Source organism: Argopecten irradians, chromosome 12 (assembly GCF_041381155.1).
Source record: "Argopecten irradians isolate NY chromosome 12, Ai_NY, whole genome shotgun sequence".
In the NCBI taxonomy this organism is placed as follows: Eukaryota; Metazoa; Mollusca; class Bivalvia; order Pectinida; family Pectinidae; genus Argopecten; species Argopecten irradians.
This window is the reverse complement of record NC_091145.1, coordinates 38,276,606-38,296,411: the sequence shown is the minus strand read 5'-3', so window position 1 is coordinate 38,296,411 and position 19,806 is coordinate 38,276,606. Positions and strand designations below refer to the sequence as shown.

The following is a 19,806-nucleotide window of genomic DNA, read 5'->3' as shown; positions in this document are numbered from 1 at the left end:
TGATTCATATAACTATAGATGTATTATAGGATCTAAAACCTTAAACAACAAAAACAATCCGAGGTTTCATTTTTACGTGCCTACATAGCATTTTCAACTTGATTTAAATATTTGATAAACAGACCTAAGAACAAATACGCGGAATCGTCAAGTACTTCACTTCCATAGAAACTAAGGGGCTTCCGCGACCATGTGCTTATGACGACTTCATGATTTATATACAAGTATATGACGTCACATATGAGTATGATAAAGCTTCCGGAGAAAATGGCTGTTATATGAGTGTTAACGGAAGTCACTCTCTATATGTTATCTTGTATACCACAATCGTTTGCTCCTCATATAACTTGTGTTTTTGTCCAATATGTGTACTATAGGTGGTTAAAGCTGTGCACAGAAACACATAGAATGGTCCATTGGCAGCGTTCTAATATAGCCAAAAATGCGCTAAAAAAATGAAAAGCAAGGTTAAAAAATATGAAGTATTAATTAAGTAAAGAGAAATGGTAATTAACTTTCGTAGAATTTTTTAACTGAATACGTATTAATATAAACAAAAACTGAAAATACAAAACATAAAGCAAGCTTCTTATCTATAAATATTGATAAGTACCATATAATGCAAAAATAGTAATAACTGATAGGCAGCAGATAAAAAATGGGTTTGGGTTTTATTAGTTTAACGTCCTATTAACAGCCAGGGTCATGATGGCGTATATATCACATATAGGTTATACTTTTGATTAGTAGCAGATGTAATATACTTAATAGACAATGATAAGTAGTCAATGTATTAAATGAAATTACCTCTCTTTACAGGAGGATGAAAGCAATAGGTTAGATGGGGCATATCTCGTCAGCCATTATACTACAACTAACCCATGATTGTATGTCATTTTGTAGAAAATTAAATTCATGAAAAGTATATATGGTTGTGTGTTGAATGATTCTCCTCCTGTCTTAATGTTATATAATATACTATGACATTTTGAATAAAATTTGATTTTGAACCAAACAAAATGCTAAGTAGCCAACGAAATCGGCTGGATAAGTAACAGATGGACTATTAAATTAAAGCAATATATTTGTATTAAAGTTTTTATTGTGTGTGAGACTAATATACGACATGCCCAGTAGTTAAACATCTTTTTATTGAATGATGACAAACAACAGGGTGAGGATTGATGTAAAAACGACAATTTGATATCGTCGTAATGGAACATATTAAGTTTAATACAGTATATTATTCTTTTTGTATTTTATCACAGTTATTAATGAAACGCTGTCTAGTTTATAATGTTATTTTATGTAGACATAGATACAGTGTACAAACACAACAATAAAAATATCTATAAACTGGGAGAAAAGTTCGACAAGATATTCTTTTCTTCAATTATGTATTTAAAACCATCAGGTTTGATGAATTATGCTGTAAAAACCATTCAAAATCATGGACAAACAGTTACAACAAAAAAACATTCCATCGTAAACGGGTTTTTTATGTTTAATGATTTATGTATGGTTGTATTAAAATATATTTGAAGAAGCCACTTAAAATTACTAATAACACTGTAAAAACGTGAAATGAATTGTAGACCACATCTAGGGTTTTATGGTCTGAACTGTACAATGTGCTCATTTCATTGCAATGTAAACGTACATATGATAATTTTTGGCAGCACTGCCAAATTCATTGTGACCTGTGTAAATTAAAACCTATGCATTGTAAGTATTGTACTTCTGCACTTCTCAAAATGTTGATAAACTTTGGTAGTAAATATCATATGAAAAAAACCCTCTGTATTTGATTCGTCAGAATGAAATTTACGTCACATAGTTGAAGCGGTACGAACAAGAGCGAATCTTATCTACCTGTCTCTGTAGGTACGATCCTGAGATAATCGATCAATTATCGATTTTAAGGTTGCACTGCTCTTACATCAGAAAACTTCACGTCAAAAACTATGTATACACTAGAGGGTTCGAACATAAAGTCAAGTGCTTCACGAATCATTGTTAAAAACTTGTATATGAATAAACGATTGTTAGTACTCCCAGAAGGAGCACATGTGAGAGCAAAAGCCAAATGGATAGAACATGGTGAGAAATCAACAAAATACTTTTTAAATTTAGAAAAAATGTAGACAGTCAAAAAAGGTTATACACAAGTTTAAGGCTGATGATGGATCAATTGTTACCGGAAATAATGATATTCTACAGTTCGAACATAATTTTTATCAAAAATTTTACACCAGTAACAAACCGGATGCGAACGCTATTAAAACTTATATTAGTGAAACAAATATCCCACATTCTTTATCACCCACTGACAAAAACCTATGTGAGAGGCAGTTAACTGTTGATGAATGCAAACAAACCATGCATAAAATGAAATTGGGGAAGAGTCCGGGGATAGACGGTTTAACTGTAGGATTTTACAGAAAATTTTGGAGCGATGTAGGCGATTTAGTTGTAAACTCTTTAAATGAAGGCTACGCCGAGGGCGAATTTTCAAATATGCAAAAATGTGGAATTTTATCTTTAAAACACAAAAAGGGTGACGAGGATCTTTTAAAAAAATTGGAGGCCAGTAACACTCCTCAATGTCGATTACAAAATAGCTGCTCAAGCTCTATCGTTCAGGTTAAAACACGTTATCGAAAAAATTATTGATACAGACCAAAACGGGTATATAAAAAATATGCTTATTGGTTTCAATATTAGACAAATTCATGATGTTATAGACTTTTCGGAACATTTTAACATTAATGCATCTGTTTTATTTTTAGACTTTACTAAGGCCTTTGACACGATTGAATGGGAGTTTATGTTCGCTTCATTAAAAGCATTTGGCTTGGGGGAATCCTTTATTAAATGGGTAAAATCTTTGAAAATAATGTCTACGGGTATGTTTCTAATAATAACTGGATTTCAGACAGATTTAATATACATCGTGGTATTCGACAAGGTTGTCCGTTATCTTGTCTACTTTTTATCATAGCGGCCGAAATTATGGCAATTAGGATACGCTCCAACAAGAATATACATGTATGTGGTATAACGGCAAGAAACAAACATTTAAAAATAAGTCAGTTACATGTAGCAGATGATACAACTTTGTTTTTGAAATATGCGGATATAGTAACGGCCTTAGAGGAAATTGGAATGTTTGGGGAACTTTCTGGGTTAAAGATTAACAAAGACAAATCAGAGGGTATTTAGCTAGGGAAACAAATTGAGATATGCTGTATATGAGAATATAACCTGGAGTAGAGGGCAAGTCAAATCGTTAGGATATGTTTTTGGACCAGATAAATTTACCTGTCAGAATCGACATAGAGCGTGACATTAAGAATTGGAAGAAAAGAAAATTAACTATGCTAGGTAGAAAAACTGTCGTAAAAGCCCTACTTTTATCTAAAATTATATATATAGCGTCGACTCAAAACATAAGTAAAGTACAGATTAGTGTATTGGAAAAGATACTTTTCACCTACATTTGGGAGGGAAAATGGACAAAAGTTAAGAGAAAGACACTTATCGGTAAACACGAAGATGGCAGGCTACAAATGATCGATGTGGAATATCATATATATATGTTAAAAGTGGCATGGGTTAAAAGATTTTTTGATAATGTTGGTGCTAACTGGACCTCTATTCCATCTTTCTATTTTGACCAATACGGTATAGATGGCCTTATTTGCTTATGCAATAAGATTCATACTGACCATGTAGTCAACTTTAAATCAGATTTTTATTCCACGAAATTACCTAGATATAAGAAAAGAAATCATTTGGGGCAACAGACATATTAAAAACGGGAAATATTCCTTATTATTTCCAAATTGGGTTAAAGATAAACTATTAACAATTGATAATGTAATCGATGATTCTGGAAAAATCTGTTAGAAGTATATTTTGAACAAACTGACCTCACAACAGAACTGGATGTCACAGCTTATTATGTTGAAAAAATCAATTCCAAAGTGGTGGTTACAGGAACTCCAATCTAATTCTTCTATTAATACAACAATCACGCATGACGTTTTGAAATTGCAAATAACGACTAAGAGAAGACAGTGTATTCCTCTTGAAAAACTTACAAATAAAATAATTTATGACTTATTAGTAAAGAATAAGAAAATTAAAGCACATACATTTAATTTTTGGAAAAATAAATTTGAATTGTCAAGCGATACTCAATTAAAAACAAGTCTCAATTTTAGTTTTCACTCTTTTGATGAGAATAAATTAAAAATGAAAAATTACTGCACAGATGGAAAATAGAATCCAATCCTTTGTGTACTACATGTCATATAACGGAAGATTACGATCATTTCTTTGTTTTATGTGAACATGTAAAAATATTCTGGGTAAAAGTCAATGAAACGTTTAAGAAAATTAAAATTGGAAGGAACTTAGCAAATATCAAATATATTATTACCGGCTATAAAACGGAATCGCCAGTATATGAAGATTTAAATGTCCTAGTATCGATTATACATTTTTCTGTATAAAACGTACTACGTTAGTGAAAAAAGAACGAAGGAAATTGACATTTTTAGGGTATTAAAAACGAATTGAAAACGTATAGCGATGTAAGGAAAATTAGACATTTGCCAAGCAACACATGCATAAATAACTTTTTACATAGCCTACGTGTAATGATACCTAGTAAATTAAAGCCACACTATACGTAACTATCAACAAAACTTCAAGTTAAATTCGACTCCGATATTGTTAGTATTTGTAGATTTAGTTGAAATTAAGATATATTACAGAATATTTATAATGTTGTTTTTTTTTTGTTTTTTTTTTTACTTTGGTACAGCAGTTGTTGAAAGTCGATACATGTAAGCATGCCTTCATTGTAGACTGGTCGCCATAGAAGTTACGATTATTGACGAACGGAAGTCGGAAAGTTCATGACCCGTTTTCGGAAGAGTTCGGACAGACGTTACGTAGTTACGGTAGTCACATGACGTTCTCGGCAACGACGTTACAATGTCAACTAACTTCGGCTTGTTTGACTAAGTGGGACCCACCTAGCGATGTTTAATATTTATTTGATTTTTATCAACATATTCCGAATCATAACGTTCTTCGATATCATGAAAAAAATAAGAAAGATACGGATGTTGGGCCTTTAATTTCTTTGAATTATCTAATTTGCATGTACATATGGCAAAATATGGCAATTAGTGAATGTTTTTTTTTTTACTTTCTATGTATAAGTTTTGAGTGTCGTAGCCTTTTGCCTTTTTATATGGACTACTTGGTGGAATATAGGGCAATGACACTTGATGTATACATGTACAAATGTAGATTGTGTGCGCATGAAATCCATTTTGTTAATTATAATTGTATGTAATGTTTTTAGTTCATGACTCACTCATAAATTAAATACAGTGTATTTGAAACAATAATAGATAATAATAAAAAAATGCACTATGATGACACTGAAAGAATAATATCTTTAGCAAATATGGAAAAATGAGACAATAGGTATTTACAACATTTAAGAAAAAAATCACTCAAACGATATATAAATATTCATAAACATTCTTCTTTCCGCATTATTGTATTATAATTGAATATTAGCGTAATGTGAATCCTTGTAAGAAAGATGATGACTTCATGACTCTCACATAGCTTACTTTCGCTTTCGTACTTGCTCTAGCCTGACTCTCATCTCTCCTCTCACTCCCTTTACCGGATATTCTATTTTTCTCTAACCTTTCACACTCATCTACAGTAGTCCTATTTGCCACGCGCCCACGACAGTCTTGCTTGCCTCCACTTCCTCTCTTTTCTCTAACTCCCTCTTCCTGTCTTTTCCTGCTTCCCCCCTCTCTTTTCCTTTTTTTCCCGCTCTCTCTCGCTGTCTTTTCCCTCTTACCTTCTCTCGTTCTGTCTTTTTTTCTCCCCTTCCCCCTCTCGATTTATGTATTTTCCCTCACCCACTTCCTGTATTTCTCTCTATCTTTCTGTATTTTCTCTCCATCCCCCTCGCTCTCTATGTTGCTCTTTACTCTTGCTCCCCTCCTCTCTATCTCGCTTCTTCTCTCTTTCTCTGTCCTTCTCAAAATATACATATGCTATATACCATTGTCGCATTGGGACCATTTATGCATAGAGAATTACCTTAGTCCTGAGTTTAAAAAAAAACAAAAAAAAAAAAACGATGGTGCGACATGTTGTATAGGCGAACATAGAGTGGTTTATAGTATAATCTGCAAATATTTTCCCAGACTGTTTAAATGATTCATGAGAGTTATTCCCCTTTCTATGTCATTTACTACTTTCCAAGGACAAACTTTGTCCAAATCCGTAACGGTCAGACGGTCAGTCGTTTGAAGGGTAATGAAATAAAAAATACTTTCTATGGCACGGATCGTACGCAAGTCTGCGTAACATGGTATTTTAAAACAATTCTTATTTTTCCTGACTGTTTTAATAATTTACGAGAGTTATTCCCCTTTGTATGTCATTTACCTTCCAACGGACAGTTCCGTGTTTTGAAGTGTAATAAATTTATAACAAAACCCTTTGTATGGCGAGGTTCGTATGCAGTCTTTGTTTATTTATATAACAAGAGGTGTTTAGATCAAGTATGAAAAGCCAGCGAATCAGAACATCTGGTAGACTATATTATGAGGGTGCTTAGAAAATACATGTATGTGCTAAATAAAGACAGATGTTTTATTTTCTTTTGGAATTAAGTTATGTTTAGTGACACTTATCCAAAGTTAGACTGAAGTTCATGCCAGACAACATGTACTCGTATGAGTCTGTTAAGTATCCGGGTCCTAAAACAAAACAATGCACAATACATTAAAGGCAAACGAATAGTATTTCCCCAGCTCCACTCCATGAATCATGAACGAGTAATAACTTACAACCATATGAAAAGAAATTGTTAGATGAGCTGACATTTTACATCTTTCTTAAAAGTCAATAGCCTATAAACTGATCCCACCAATACTGATATCACTTGAGTCCTGAATAATATCGTCAGTAGGGTAGTCATGCACCGAAACCGGGTCTATGTTTGTGTCAGTCATTTTATTTCCAGTGGAAAACGACTTCTTTATAACCGAACTTCGTACACGATTTTCACCAAATAACGAAACATTTCGGTTATAATTCCGATTAATCTCAAACATTTCCTGCTCGATGATACCACTAGTAATGTCATAACACTCGCTAAAGGTGGGGTCAGGTGGAATAAACTCGATGGAATCTATTCCGGACCTTTGAACCTCTTCAGTATGGCCCCTGTGTAAGTCACACTCTGTAATATTTCCATTTGGATACGCTTCCAGTACCTGATCTTGCGGTTGAAAATCAAATTCAGCATGTGTGCTATGTTGGCTTTCAAAACTCTTGTGCAACACGTGAGGACTGATAGAGCCACAGGAACAAGGAACAGTGGGATTGACAAAGCCACCAGACTCAACGTTCACAAGCGGATGGACATAATTCGTTTGTTCAAAGGTTCCATCTAGGATAGTAATCGCCGGGTAGATTGACGGGTCTCGGACACTCTCATCAGTCCGTGTATATCCATAAAGATCGAACACTGAGTTTGGGGTTCCAGTGTCATAGGTAATGGACCCACATCTCTCTCGTAAAGTGGCGATGTCGGAATGCTGGAATCCTTCACCACCACTCGACATATCTACACCAGAGTCATACGTCTCTGCTCCTGGATTTTCTTTCGCTATAAAAGAGATAAGATAAGTTTTACTGCCAGAACAAGACTGATATAAACTAAAGAAAAACGCTATATGTGTTTTTGTGTACTCTTTACCTCTTTCGGGTTCTGTATTCGCACTAGGCTCTCCCGATACTTGTTTCTTCACTTCATTTTTGTGGTTTATACAGAGGAGACGATCTGCAGGAAACAATATTCTGTATCATTATAGAAACGTAAATATATAATTGAAGACAGCTTTGCATCTCTAAATCAATTTTACTTAGCTTCCGCACCAAGTATCATTAGAAACTTTTCACTTTGTTGGCATCAGCTCGCACGTATGAATTGGAAAGCTAATGCTAGAATCTTAGAACCCATATTTTGTCAATTTGAACGATTAGATTATATTAAATAGACCATAATGAAAAAAACAAGATGGCCTAAAACATTATTAAAACACACAAAGCTAGAAAATTTTGAATCAAAAGGAATAAATATATATAAGAAACGGAAAAAATTGCATAAAACACTAGGTTCACGTTACTTTTCTTCCGGGTGATTGCCATTACAACAAGGAAGATTATCAGAAGACAAGTCGACGATATCGTTGAGACAATGATCACGATCACGAAGTCCTGAATTCCAGTAATTTTGGTGCTATTGTTATCTGTTGTATTAATCCACGTATCATATCCGGAAGGTGACTGCAGGCTGTTGTTATGGCTGAGATTGGCTTTAGGAAGATCGTTACTGGGATCTAACTGGTGTACGATACCCGGGCGGGTATTTATTTCACCTGCTTCATTGCTGTCCAATCCTGATTCAGTAAACTCTGGTGGCGTCATCATATAAGCAATACTGGACGTGACACTGATACTGACTGGTCCAACTGTCATAGGTCCTGCTGATAAGAATTCAAATATAGAAGTATATCTCATGTTTGACTAGTCCAATTGTCATAGATCCTGCTGGTCAAGAAATCAAATATAGAAGTATATCTCATGTTTGACTAGTCCAATTGTCATAGATCCTGCTGGTCAAGAAATCAAAACTTGAAGTATATTTAATGTTTGTAGTAGGTTACCCAAATCAATGTAAAATTCTCCGCTACAAAAAATAATTAGTAAATACTTTAAATTCAGTTTGTCATTCTGAAGAATATTTAATGATAATGGTTTAATGAATATTGGCAATGAATCCAAATCAAAATAAAGGTCTTCCCTACAAAAATGTAATAATCTCGAAAACATCAAACCCATTATCGAAACTCAAATACAGGTGACAACAAAACAAATATTAAAACTGATATCAACTGAAAAATAGCAAATATGTACAAATACCTGTTAAGATATCTTAACAGGTGTTCGTAACTTCATCGACAACGCCATCAGTACACAATGTAGAGGCCAAGTATTAGTATATGGGAACTGCAGGGGATATGGAAAAGAGATGAACTTCATGTTAAACATACAGAAATCTTTAATCTACCTATTATGCGAATCTTGTATTATTATCAGTATCCCATTACCCATCACGAAACGTTATAAAAGCTATAGAAGTATAGAAAGTTATGCCATTTTCCACATACTCAAACCTGCTATAAAGGACACCTCTATACCTGTATAACACTTTTTTTATAAAGGACAGGATCATGTACTCCATCTGGTGCAATTTAGTGTATAATGTACATGTGTATAACGGACACCAGTCTATAAAAGAAAGTATTATTATTTCTCGTTACGAAGGCAATATTTCTTCATGTGAATTTCACGTGATTTTTGTCATGGAAATTTCACGTGAATTTCATGTGAATTTCAAGTGAAAAAAAATCACGTGAATTCCACGTAAAGAGATATTGCCTGTGTGGTGTCCTTTATAAACTCAGTTGGCAGCCAAAATCTATCACCGGGGTTGAGCTATCCCTGTCCACTTGACTGATCCACGTTTGATTATTATCTCCAATGATTTAACGAAGAATTCAGTTGTTTAGAATTATATTCATGGCGTCGACTTCAGAGATGTTGCAATTAACTCGGTAAAAAAACAGTAATATGTTCCTTAGCAACCGCGGGAAAACCCTGTCAGGTACGGTAGAATAGTTAAATCATATTCAATGGACACATTTATTTAGGAAAAAGGAAAGTGCTAGAAAGAAATTGAAAAAATGATGATCATATTTGTTTTTTTTTTCATAGACTTAGTCACCAAACGTATTGTGTTTGTGTAACCTGCGATTGTGTTATTCAATGCATACTGGCGAATATAAAAAGAACATGACAATATTATATTGGTCACTCACCTTTCATATTAGAACTAATAATAAATTTATTGCTTTTGAAATTGTACCCGAAACAGTCACAGCGTTGGTAGTTGTCATCGTAATTTTCATAATCGGGATCTGGATCAATGGGAGACATCTAAAGAGAAATGGCGTCGGTTAGAGTTAACATGCATATCTATTCACACAAATAAGAATATTTCTCAACATTTATCTTATTTCGCTATGTACGAGTGACTTCCCTTATCTACGAGTCATCCCCCTTTCTACGAGTGACTTCTCTATCTAGGAGTGATATCCCTTATTTACGAGTGACCTCCCCTTCCTACGAGTGACCTAGTAGTCTGCCTATGGTCAATAACTTACCCAAACATCATATTTTCCAGGTAGAACTTCATTAAATCGACAAGGTTTCTGAAAAGATGAACTTCAAGATATAATTCTTGGAGAAAATGTTGAGTATTTGAAAAAAACAACATAAAAGATAATTATAACATCGTCATCGTTATGAGTGTTATTTTAATGCATGTGGTTTACAACGAAATTCTTTACTTATCAAACAATCATTTGGGAAATTCGCAAATAGTTAACCTGTATAAGAACAAACCGTGTGTCAGAATCTCGGAATCATCAGAAACATATTTAACCGTTTTTTGAGTTACATAAAACACAAAACTATGCCCTCAAGATAAGTTAACATTATGGTTAATGTATTTGTGTATGCTTGATATCGGAACTCGAAACTATGTATAATTATTTTGTATTTGTTCTTTTTACGAATATAACGTCATATTGTTGGAGAAAAAAAGACGTAATTTTAGCTCATGAAATGATGACGTCATAATCGATATCTACCCATGGCCAGAGGGGAGATAACTCTGAAATATGCACATCTGGAACAGTGCGTGAGTGTCGTAATAGTTCAATGTAACTAAGCATCACTGACTTATTCTTTGAAAGGGTTACAATGTGCAGTCTGTTTTTATATCACAATACTTAATAATGATGATAATGATGTTAGTGTTTGTTGTGTTAGATACAATGACCTTTACGTATAGTAGTGGTGGTAATATTGTCACCTGATTGAGGGGGATCTGGAACATGTCGTATTCGGTGCTCTTGTCGCCGTTGTATAAATTCAAATATACACTGCTCTTCTGTATCCCGTATGTCCCAAGGGGAGGTAAGTAGGATAGTATGATGTCATTTTCTGACACTAGACATACATTGATGAGGAAGCGGCAACCGCAAGTCTGCATATAGCCTGAATAATAAACACAACATCCTGACTGTTTACATCACACCATGTTATACTGTGGGGATGTGGCAGTAGTGTTTGATTTATGTTGGAAACCGAACTGCAAAATCAACGATAGGATAAACTGGTTACAAGAATCGTTAGAAGAGGTGAGGTTCATACTGGTACGGAAATACAAGAAATTTATTGTTAGAAGATGTGGAAAAGCAAGCTGTATTATGGGATTATGATATGTTCACCATGCAAATCATGGTCAGGTTTGGATCAAAATATTTGATAAGAATAAAATGATGGACCTGTTGGCAAATGAAGAATCCCATTGTTTTTTTTTATTTCACATCTCACAAACAACACCATATTCACGATTAGTTTCTATCATCACACATTAGTGTCGAGGGAAAAGTGAAACTGCAGTGGCCATCATACAAAAAGTGTCGTTTTAAAGGAGTGATAGTTCATAATTAAATATTTTGTTACTGCATTTATCTCTATTTTACTATCCAAATATTTGGAATAGAAAGAATCTTTTATGTAAAAGAATAACATTGATACTAATTTTACAAAATGCATAATGAGTTGTTCATCGAATAATGAGATACAATCAAGCCATCGCCATACTGATATCATCCCCAATGCCAAAACGGAAACGCAGTACTTACTTTCTGTCGGAGGAGTTATGCTTATATCGCAGCGATTCTGAAATAGAACGTTTATTTCACATTAAATCAATGGTAAAATTATTCGACAAATGGATACTATTTGATTAACACATTCAGTTGGTAAATGCATCGTATTGAATCTACATTAAAAAAACCCACTTCATTTCTTGATTTTTCACTGATGATGGGTTGTCATTGCGCTTAGTTTATATGGTTAGTGAAAGACAATCACCTGGTTTGTATACGAAATTTAGATTAATGGTATTTGTGTAACGTACTTTTCTTTTTATATATTTTGTATTTATCTTGATGTTTGAAAATATTTCAGGGTTACTAAGTGTATGAAATGATTAAAGTGATCTGATATCCGTCCGCCTCTTAATTTCGAGTTCGAGTCTCACGTTGGCAATGTGCCTGGTAATTATATTGTATTTGTACATTGGTAATTATATTGTATTTGTATGTTGTATTAACAAAATTAAGTCAAATATGTTATATTGTAGGAATGTTTTCCATTTTAGGTCACCTGAGACGAAGTCACAAGTGACCTATTCTAATCGCCTTTTGTCCATCGTCGTGCGTCGTGCGTCGTCCGTCGTGGTGTCGTATGTCCGTAAACAATTTACATTTCCGACCCCAAAACCGATGAATCAATTTCAATACTATTTTGCACAAACCATCTAAAGCACAAGGCCAATCATAATATCAACCCTACCCCCAGGGTAGTCCGCTAAACATGCCTTTTTTTATAAGTGCTTTTATTTCATTTATTTGTTTCGCCTAGTAAAAAATATAAATAAAATACATGAAAAAAAATACAAAAAACCGGGTTAAATGGCAGACATGGTAACAACAATGCAGTCATGCTGCATAAACATACATACAACATAAATGTCTTGATATAACCAAAAACGTGGAGCATCAAAACATGCCATCAAAATACAGTTGCAGACATACAACAATAATATCATCGTCGGAGACCCACGGGTGATCGCACTACACTACGCTACACTTATCACCCGTGAGCAAACTCCTCGTAAAATCCTCGTAAAATATGCTAATTCACACACTAGAATTGACCAGTTAGAATACTCGATATATAGTTCGGAACTCTTCAGAATGAAGACTGGTTTATTAGCTTGAAGATTAACAAAAAATGGCAGCGCCCATAAAAACACATGTGAGTTTTGTATAGATCTTTATCTTCCAAAACTATCTCATATGACCACATAGGTCATGGCAATTTCTGAGTGTGGAGGTAAGACACCAAGGGTAGAATGGAGTTGTTGACCACGGTGAGTGTTAACCAGCTGTGTTTGGTTACAATATGTAGGTTAAGGCGGTGTTGGCTCCATTACAACATACGTACATGTATGCCCTAATTATTATCTTATACCTAATAACATTAAGACTATTAGTATAAAACACTCAAATGAAAATTTCTGCCCTAATAAAGCATAATATTTTTTACAGAAATACCTAGTGAAGTCCTATACTGCTATGAACGAAGCTAACTACGCTTTTGTTCATATAGTTTACCTGGCCCATACACACACGTGTATAAACCGCTCGTGCGCTCACAGTATCGTGTACCCAAACATTCGCCAGGTGCAATTGTTGGCCAACTCTGTTGTGCTGCCGTATACTGTACATAACCCTTACTCTGATTGGATGAAATCCCATCGCAAAAGTGTACTGGAACCAATCAAATTCTTCATGCATATAAATTACCTACGACGATTTTATCTGGAGTTTGCCCACGGGTGATAAGTCTAGCGTAGTGTAGTGCGATCACCCATGGGTCTCCGACGATGCAATAATATGAGTTCATCAACATACAGATATATACATTAAACATAATATGAGTTCTTGTTACAATATTCATTGTAAAAACAATCATAAAAAAAGAATAACATCAGAAATAAATGACAATATATGATAGCTAGTTAAAAAAAACCCTTTGTTTTGTCACGTGATAAAATGAACTATTGGCTAATCACCTAAATTGGTAAAGGGGTAACTCGATTTACTTCATCTTTTAAGGTACATAGACATATGTCTAAATCGGTTCAGGTGAACTCGATTTACATAAAAATCCGAAATATAACATAAATGTGTTTATCTGTATAAATTGTATTAAGGTCCTTTAAAGAAATTGTGAATTATATTACCCTGGGGTCTCGCATGTCCCCCTGGGAATTAAGGGGTTAATAACTATGAGATTACCATTGAATCCTTTTAATACAATTTCCATTACTGACCTCCAGGGGCCTTAGGGACGGGGCCAAAGGGGGTCAAATAGGCTTAAACCTCAAAATTCACCTTCCAAATTTCCAGAAATAATAGAATCAAATACTCTTCATAGATGGAAAGGTATTAAAGCCCTTTACAAAATTGTGAATTTCATGGCCCTGAGGTATCAGATTTCCCCCTGAAACAATACATTGGGGCCGCGGTGTTCTAGTGGTTAAAATGTATAGACATATTACCACAGGCCCTCCACCTCTGGTTGCGCATGCGCATCCCAAGTGTGGCAGTTGCTACCAGGAATATTTGCACATCCTTAATATATGACCCTTTTTTAATAGGACGTTAAAGTAATAAAACCCAAACAAAACCCAGAACATTGACAGCGGCAAGCCGCAATAAAATAAATCTTTAAAACATATATATTAATAGACTTGGTACTTCTGTTCCACGTCAAAAGATTTATCAGAACCCAATCGCGTAGGGCCGAACTGTAGTATCAAAAGTTTCAAGATCTGTTGGCTTTATGTAATCTTTCTGTTTGACTGTTTCAGTATCTTTGTTATCATTGGTATCCTATTAATAGCCAGTGTCCTTTAACAACGTTCAGGTGTTATATGGAAACATCAAATACCTGGGAACAATCACTGACATACGATAAGAACCTCACAACTGTCCACCTTGGGTTTTGATGTTATTGGAAGGGCTGGCGACAGTTATACCATTCAGCGGTTACAATCCATCCATAATAAGGTATGCATCGGGAAGAATATCGAACATTTTGAAAGCCTATTGAAAGATCTTTCTCATCCTTGGAATTTAATTCTATGAGTAAAGTACGTGTAATCCACAGTATGTATTTGATGATACAAGGAAAACATAAAAATTGTCAGTCTCTGAAAGAATGGTATATTATGAAATTGTATTATGTTGATTTTTTCATCCAAGTGGGTTGTCTCAGGTCAAACATTTGACTGTAGAATGACAAGAAATCTAGGGATCAACGAAAGGTGACGGTGTATATAGGAGGGCGCCAAATATTCGATTTACCCTCTACCCCTAATATTTCATAATGAATTGATTCATTGTACATTATGCGCCTAACATAGATGATACGCTTGTTAAACTGTTTACATCTTCTTTTACAATTTTATAAACTATCAAACGTGATCTCATTACATCCAATGTAATCAGTTAATTGTGTTTATATATAGTGTATACAGATACCGTTACTAGGCATCCCTCACTACAATCAGGTTATCGTATGCTGTTCAGTACAAGCCTCAGTAAAACTAATTTCACATTTTTAACACACTTCAATTTAATTCTTTTAACTGAACTTCATCTTTATGTAACTGTATTTCTCAATCCGAATTTTGAAGGAATGCATGAAGAGCAATTGTACCGTAATATTAACTATTAAGGAGTCAGCCATTTAAACATTTCTGAACTGTTTTTTAATTTAACGTCATACTTACAGTCATTTTAAAACCGGGCTTGGATTTGGAGTTGGAGAAAAGCTGGAGTATCCAATGAAAAACCATTGCTCGCTGTCAGTATCTGGCAACTGTCACACGTGATATTCGACCTCGCGACCCAGAGGTAAAGTGTTTGTGATCAATATATATCAGGGCACAGGGACCTGGCACGAAATTTTTTATCCAACAGTATACATATATGTATTATAGTATCAAGGGTATGAACTCGGCGGTCAGGAAAAACGGGCCTATTTTTTAAAAACCGGGATTATTTTAATAAATGGACATATACCTTACCTTAAAGAGAAATAATTTATCTTTCCATTGAGTGCTTGATGAACAAAATTGGCCAAGTATTGACGAAGTTATGGCTTGATCGGAAAATTTACGAAAAATATGCTAGGTAGACATTTCCCTGTCCGGTCGAAATGTCGTCTCGCCTCTAATGGGTACCTCAAAAACCAAGCCAAAATCACAAAATCTACGCTTGTGGTGGTAAACAGTACCCATATCTGTGTTCATCCACAATCTCCTTTGGAGGTGTCATGACCCCATCACCGCCATGTTATTTTTTTTTCTCTCGGAATGCTGCTCGATTTTACATAAATTATGTAGTGTTGTGCTTGTCGGTAAAATCGAGCGGCATTCAGAAGAACAAATGAACATGGCGGTGATGGTTAAAGTAAGTGAGCTACACGATGTTTAAATGGAGTTTCTACAAAGTACGGCAGGTGTATAATCAAAGTAAGTCGATGGTTTATAGAGCCCATTTATCAAAATAATTACGGTTTAAAAAAATAGGTCAGTTTTTCTCGACCACCGAGTTCATACCCTTGATACTATAATATATGTATATGTATACTGTTGGTTAAAAATTTTGTGCCAGGTCCCTGTGTATCAGGGAATCCTAGCGAACTACTCAACCAATGTTGTCCCTATTTCAATAGTAAATAATATTCTCCTAATGTAATATGGTGTTTTTTTAGTTTAACGTCATATTAAGAGTCATGTTAGGACGTGCCAAGCTTGTTGGAGGAAAGCAGGAGTACCCGGAGAAAAACCACCCACCAGCAGTCAGTACCTGGAAACTACCCCACATGTGATTCGAATTCACGATCCAGAGGTGGTGGACATGTGGTAATTTGTCAAGACATCTTTACCACTCGGCCACTGCGGCCCCTGCCTAATGTTATAAAACCATGCTAAAAAAACAGGTTCAATAAAAAAGGTTTGTTCTATCATGTGTTTTAAAAAAGAAAGATTTATAATAAATTTAAAAATACGGGTATGTTAAAGGCGTTATCTATATCAATCTGATAATCTTTCACCTGTACAAATACAGGTATCGACGTTTTAGAATTAAATGATATTTTATTTTCTAATCTACACTTACAAAACGAGTAATAATATGAACAGAGAAAATAAAGCCAAGAACAGTGGAACACACATTGCGCTATGAAGACAATGCACAACACCATCGTTTGAGTTTTATAAATCAACAAGAAATATAAGCTGTAGGATGTTCATATTTTGACATCGATTTCAAATTATATTTACATATTTTATGTACCGATATACATTTATAATTTTCAATATAAATGCCTATAGATTTAAACATTTGTATTGTTTTGTTATCGAATATAATTCTTTCTTTTCTTCGGTTTGTAGTTATTCGTGTAAACATTTGTCACCAGACGGAACCTTAAGTTATCCTTAAAGCTAGCTAATCGGCTAAAATGACTTAAACTTAATATATACACAAAGATAATGTTTGCCATGTTAATATGTGTCTAAAGACTCAATTACGCCAGTATTTTGTGTCACATAGAAATCAACGTTCTCAAAGTTAGTAACGCACAAGCTACATGTTTGATGTTCCAGAATGGTTTGATATTTTTATTAGCGACGCGAACCTATAGCTATGATATTGCAAATTAGTCAACAACATGTAATTAAGCAATTGCATCGTCCTGTGATTTGACAAGGTATTAAATGGGTTTCTATAACAGAAAACATTTCACAAATCATACCTAGTGAATGTGATATGCATTTCAAGTCCTTTTCCTTTATATTACTATCTCCATTCAAAATGTAGACAACCAGGGGAAACCACATATGACTCCGTCCGAGTGTCCCGACCAGGAATCGAACCCAGGTCTGAGGTTTGAAAATCTACGGCTCTACCGACTGAGCAAAAGAAGCATGTTCCGTTCATGTGCAAAGTGACAGAAACCGTATTCATGTACAAACCACGACGACCCTCTTAACAAAAAGCTCTTTTAACAAACGAAATCCTATAATACGACTGTCCAAACGCTTTCTATACTTTTGAAAATGATAGATCACAATTATTCATCTGGTTCGTTCATGGTGAATGCTATACATACCTGATATTTCATTGAGCAATCGATCCCTTTGGTGAATTTCAGATTTGTTGCTTTTGTTGTGATGGTAAGACTATAGACACAGACTAAATGGACTAGTAACGTTCGGCCCTCCATCGTTGATTACTAACAGGATATGGCGTGTACTGTATATAACCCTCCACGTAATCTATATCCGCCAATTTTAACGTGTAAATAAACTTGACAGATCGCCACACGTGAACATTACAGGAACACGTCAAACTGATAATGATCCGTCCTTACTGTTGTTTGGGAAAAAAAGAAGGTTCATGAAAAAAACGCTCAGGTTTAAAATTCACACAGGTGAGAGAGATATGTAATGCATTTACAACGCTTTCTCCTCCTCAAATCCACCATGCCCCAAAATAAGAACCTTATATTTTTATCTTTGAATTTCATATGACTATGTCTACGTTGTAATTGGATATATATCCGTTTAAGTTATAACTACATTTGTCATGTAATAATCTTATACAATTATGAGGTTTATATTTTATCCTGAAATGCATTCTTTATACGTAGGCATTTCGCGTATAACGACACGTCGAAAACAAAGCAAATGGGTTTCATCCCCGATATTGTGTCTATTTAGCCAAATACAAACTATTAGATTCCATCTAGTGTTCTATTCAGTCCGCGAATATCCCGCCAAAGATCTGATGGAAACTTTTTTGTGAGAGGAACTATATACATATGCATGATGATCGGTAATCGCTGCAGAATGTTCACTCCACATATTAAAGACCTTATCACATGCTACATAAACTACACATACCGGGTATTGACAATAAAACGGCGCCGCGTAATGATTACCTGTGTATCTTGGAAACAACGAACCGATTGTATATGATAAGCCATTATACGATATCATAAGACGTTTTGTAACAAGCTGTACAAGAACATGTCAACTGAGAGACGCTTCTAAAACGAAAGTAGTTGACTTTCATGGTGTCCAGCCATACATAACCATGGTTAAACTTTCCGAAGAACTTTTACTACAATCAATATTCAGAGTACATTTGAATATGACGAATCCTCAGTTGACTTTGTAAATGATTTTCGTATTTCCTCAGTAAGTCAGCAGAAATCTACCTTCGCGGTGCTGTGAAATTCACTTTATTTACTATCATGTAAAGTTATACCTTATAGCCGGTTACTTTATTGATTAACAAAATAATGAGAAATGGTTGAATAATATCTACCCTTAAATCCATATCGCGAAAATTTAAAATGTGATTTTCTCGTTTTTAGAACAAATCGCGAAAACTTTGATCTGCGAAAATAACCGGCTATGCGGTATACGTGTAGTAGCGCGATTTTAAGTTTGATATAAAATATCAAAGTAAATAAGTCCCGTCTACTATATTGACACGTTTCTCCTTTTTCGTTCTATGTACTTTCAACATTTTGAAGAACAAAGAATAATGATGATGATGACGATGATGATAATAATAATGTTGGTTGAAGAGTAACATTTTCGTCAGGATACGAAATAAATAGAAAACAGAATTATTCATAAATTGGAAAATTAGACAGACCAAGTGATTGACAATGATTTTTCTTAATGCCCATCAGATGACACACATGTAACCGTATGTTATTAAATCGTTGACTTGACAACCATCGAGTGTATGAAAGGTGTTCCGACTTAATTACACTTCACCGCTGGGTTGCAGTTTCATGTCCGTTTTCGTTGGGTAGCTGACAAGTACTGACAGTTGTCCAATTGTTTTGTTCAATAGAAACTCGTAAACCCGCCTGTTACCGCCACGGGATACATAC

At 34.7% G+C, this 19,806-nt stretch overlaps 1 protein-coding gene across 2 annotated transcripts; it reads right to left on the bottom strand.

The window, feature by feature from the left end:
- Window positions 1–1,120: 1,120 nt before the first annotated feature.
- On the bottom strand, window positions 1,121–18,176 carry LOC138304917 (uncharacterized). Of its 2 annotated transcripts, none has more exons than XM_069245311.1 (8): window positions 18,007–18,176; window positions 11,895–11,931; window positions 11,057–11,241; window positions 10,344–10,391; window positions 9,999–10,116; window positions 8,244–8,600; window positions 7,814–7,897; window positions 1,121–7,723 (listed from the first exon to the last, which is right to left on the bottom strand). In XM_069245311.1, the coding sequence occupies exons 1-8, from the start codon at window positions 18,118–18,120 to the stop codon at window positions 6,963–6,965; spliced, it is 1,704 nt and encodes a 567-aa protein (XP_069101412.1). In that variant the 5' UTR covers window positions 18,121–18,176; the 3' UTR covers window positions 1,121–6,962. The 2 variants fall into 2 exon arrangements, with proteins under 2 accessions (XP_069101412.1, XP_069101411.1); XM_069245310.1 differs by having other exon boundaries at window positions 8,244–8,603; window positions 18,007–18,174.
- Between the last annotated feature and the right edge of the window lie 1,630 nt (window positions 18,177–19,806).

Excerpts from the sequence above, each read along its gene's own strand:
- LOC138304917 (XM_069245310.1), bottom strand. The coding sequence starts at position 18,120 with ATGGAGGGCCGAACGTTACTAGTCCATTTAGTCTGTGTCTATAGTCTT. Across the intron at positions 11,932-18,006 it reads ATTGCTCAATGAAATATCAG|AATCGCTGCGATATAAGCAT; the intron begins GTATGTATAGCA and ends GTTCTATTTCAG. Across the intron at positions 7,724-7,813 it reads GAATACAGAACCCGAAAGAG|CGAAAGAAAATCCAGGAGCA; the intron begins GTAAAGAGTACA and ends TCTCTTTTATAG.